This window comes from Trachymyrmex septentrionalis, unplaced genomic scaffold, assembly GCF_001594115.1.
Source record: "Trachymyrmex septentrionalis isolate Tsep2-gDNA-1 unplaced genomic scaffold, Tsep1.0 scaffold44, whole genome shotgun sequence".
Classification (NCBI taxonomy): Eukaryota; Metazoa; Arthropoda; class Insecta; order Hymenoptera; family Formicidae; genus Trachymyrmex; species Trachymyrmex septentrionalis.
The window spans coordinates 3208296-3209847 of record NW_017305611.1 but is presented as its reverse complement, the minus strand read 5'-3'; the positions used below and the strand labels follow the sequence as shown (position 1 = coordinate 3209847).

At 34.9% G+C, this 1552-nt stretch overlaps 1 protein-coding gene across 1 annotated transcript in view; it reads left to right on the top strand.

Annotated features, from left to right (window-relative positions):
• Positions 1-1552, top strand: part of LOC108751431 (adenylate cyclase-like) — a 4909-nt gene that overhangs the window by 1607 nt on the left and 1750 nt on the right. The window contains exon 2 of the mRNA XM_018491632.1: positions 1068-1489. Within this exon, the coding sequence (XP_018347134.1) occupies positions 1068-1489 (422 nt within the window). The remainder of the gene's footprint in view (positions 1-1067; positions 1490-1552) is intronic.

Genomic DNA, 1552 nt, shown 5'->3' with positions numbered 1-1552 from the left:
TGAAAATGATTTCGGGCATATGGCCACCGCGGCTGTTCTTGACGAAGCGCATTCTGGACGTCCAATTTTGAGTGACTTTTTCGAGCAGTGCCGGCCGTATGTCACGAATAACACGAACAATGTTGTCCTCCAAGGCGTCAATTGTTGCTGGTTTATCAGCATAAACCAGTGACTTGACGTAGCCCCAGAGGAAATAATCGAGAAGGGTCAAATCGCACGACCTTGGAGGCCAATTGACAGTTCCATTTCTCGAAATCAACTTATCGCCAAATTTTGATTTCAATAAGTCGATGGTTGCGGTCGACGTGTGGCACGTAGCGCCATCCTGTTGAAACCACATCTCGTCCGGATCAATGTCATCCATATTTTCAAATAAAAAATCATTGATCATGGTGCGGTAACGATCTCCATTGACCGTAACGCGAGCTCCGGCCTCATTTTTGAAGAAATAAGGTCCGATGATGCCACCAGCGTGGCACTACCGCACCAAACGGTGCATTTTTCTGGATGTAATGGAGTGGTCTGTAGGATCTCTTGTGGATTGTTCTCATTCCATATGCGGCAATTTTGCTTATTAACAAACCCGTTAAGCCAAAAATGAGCCTCATCGCTGAACACAATTTGTCGATAAAACAACGAGTCAGTTGCCAACTGCTCTAGAGCCCAAGCGGCGAAAGCCGATTCAAGCGTGAGTCTATTCATAATGATTTGCCAGTGTATACTGAAAGAAATAAAAAAAATTTTTTTGTTAAAATTTAATTTTTTGTTTTATTTTTTACAATTTCAAGTTCTATCGGGCTTAAAAAAACACCCTTTATAACCAGTTTTTTACAATAAAGCCTCGAATTTCGGAAAAAAAAACGGCGGAAGCAAAGTTGTACACCTAATACAAGATTTAATAAATTAATAAATGACAATAAATAAATCAATAAATACATGGTAATATATATTTTTGTCATTATCATTGTTACCGTAAATAATAATGTATCATAATATACGATTTGTAATAAGAGATACGCTAAGAATATAAATCATAAATATCAATGTAATATTACATGTTCTTACAGATGTAGGACCAATTATTAATTGTCATGACAGACACTTGGGAACTAATGAAGTTCTTAACTTCGATCTTCTTACTCTAGATAAGCATCGACCATTAAACAAACTTATTTTGTCAAAGAACAATATAGTGCTTTTACCTCTAAATGAACTAAAGCATCTGAAACATTTAAAAGGATTGGATTTGTCTCAAAATAAATTGGATAATATACATTCAGACATCCTTAAGAACCTAAATGAGCTGGAAGATTTAGATTATTCTAACAATTTAGTTTTGGACTTCGATATTTCTGTCTTAAGTACAGCTTCTTCCCTTTCCAAATTTAATTTGAGTTATAATCATATGAACAATTTGGAAAAAAGTTCAGAAAACGCAATAACAAAATTAAAAGTCTTTGATGTATCTCACAACAATCTTGTTGATTTGGTAATACAGTAATTTTACAATAACAATAAAAGATTAATTTTAATTCTAACAGCAAACAAAATT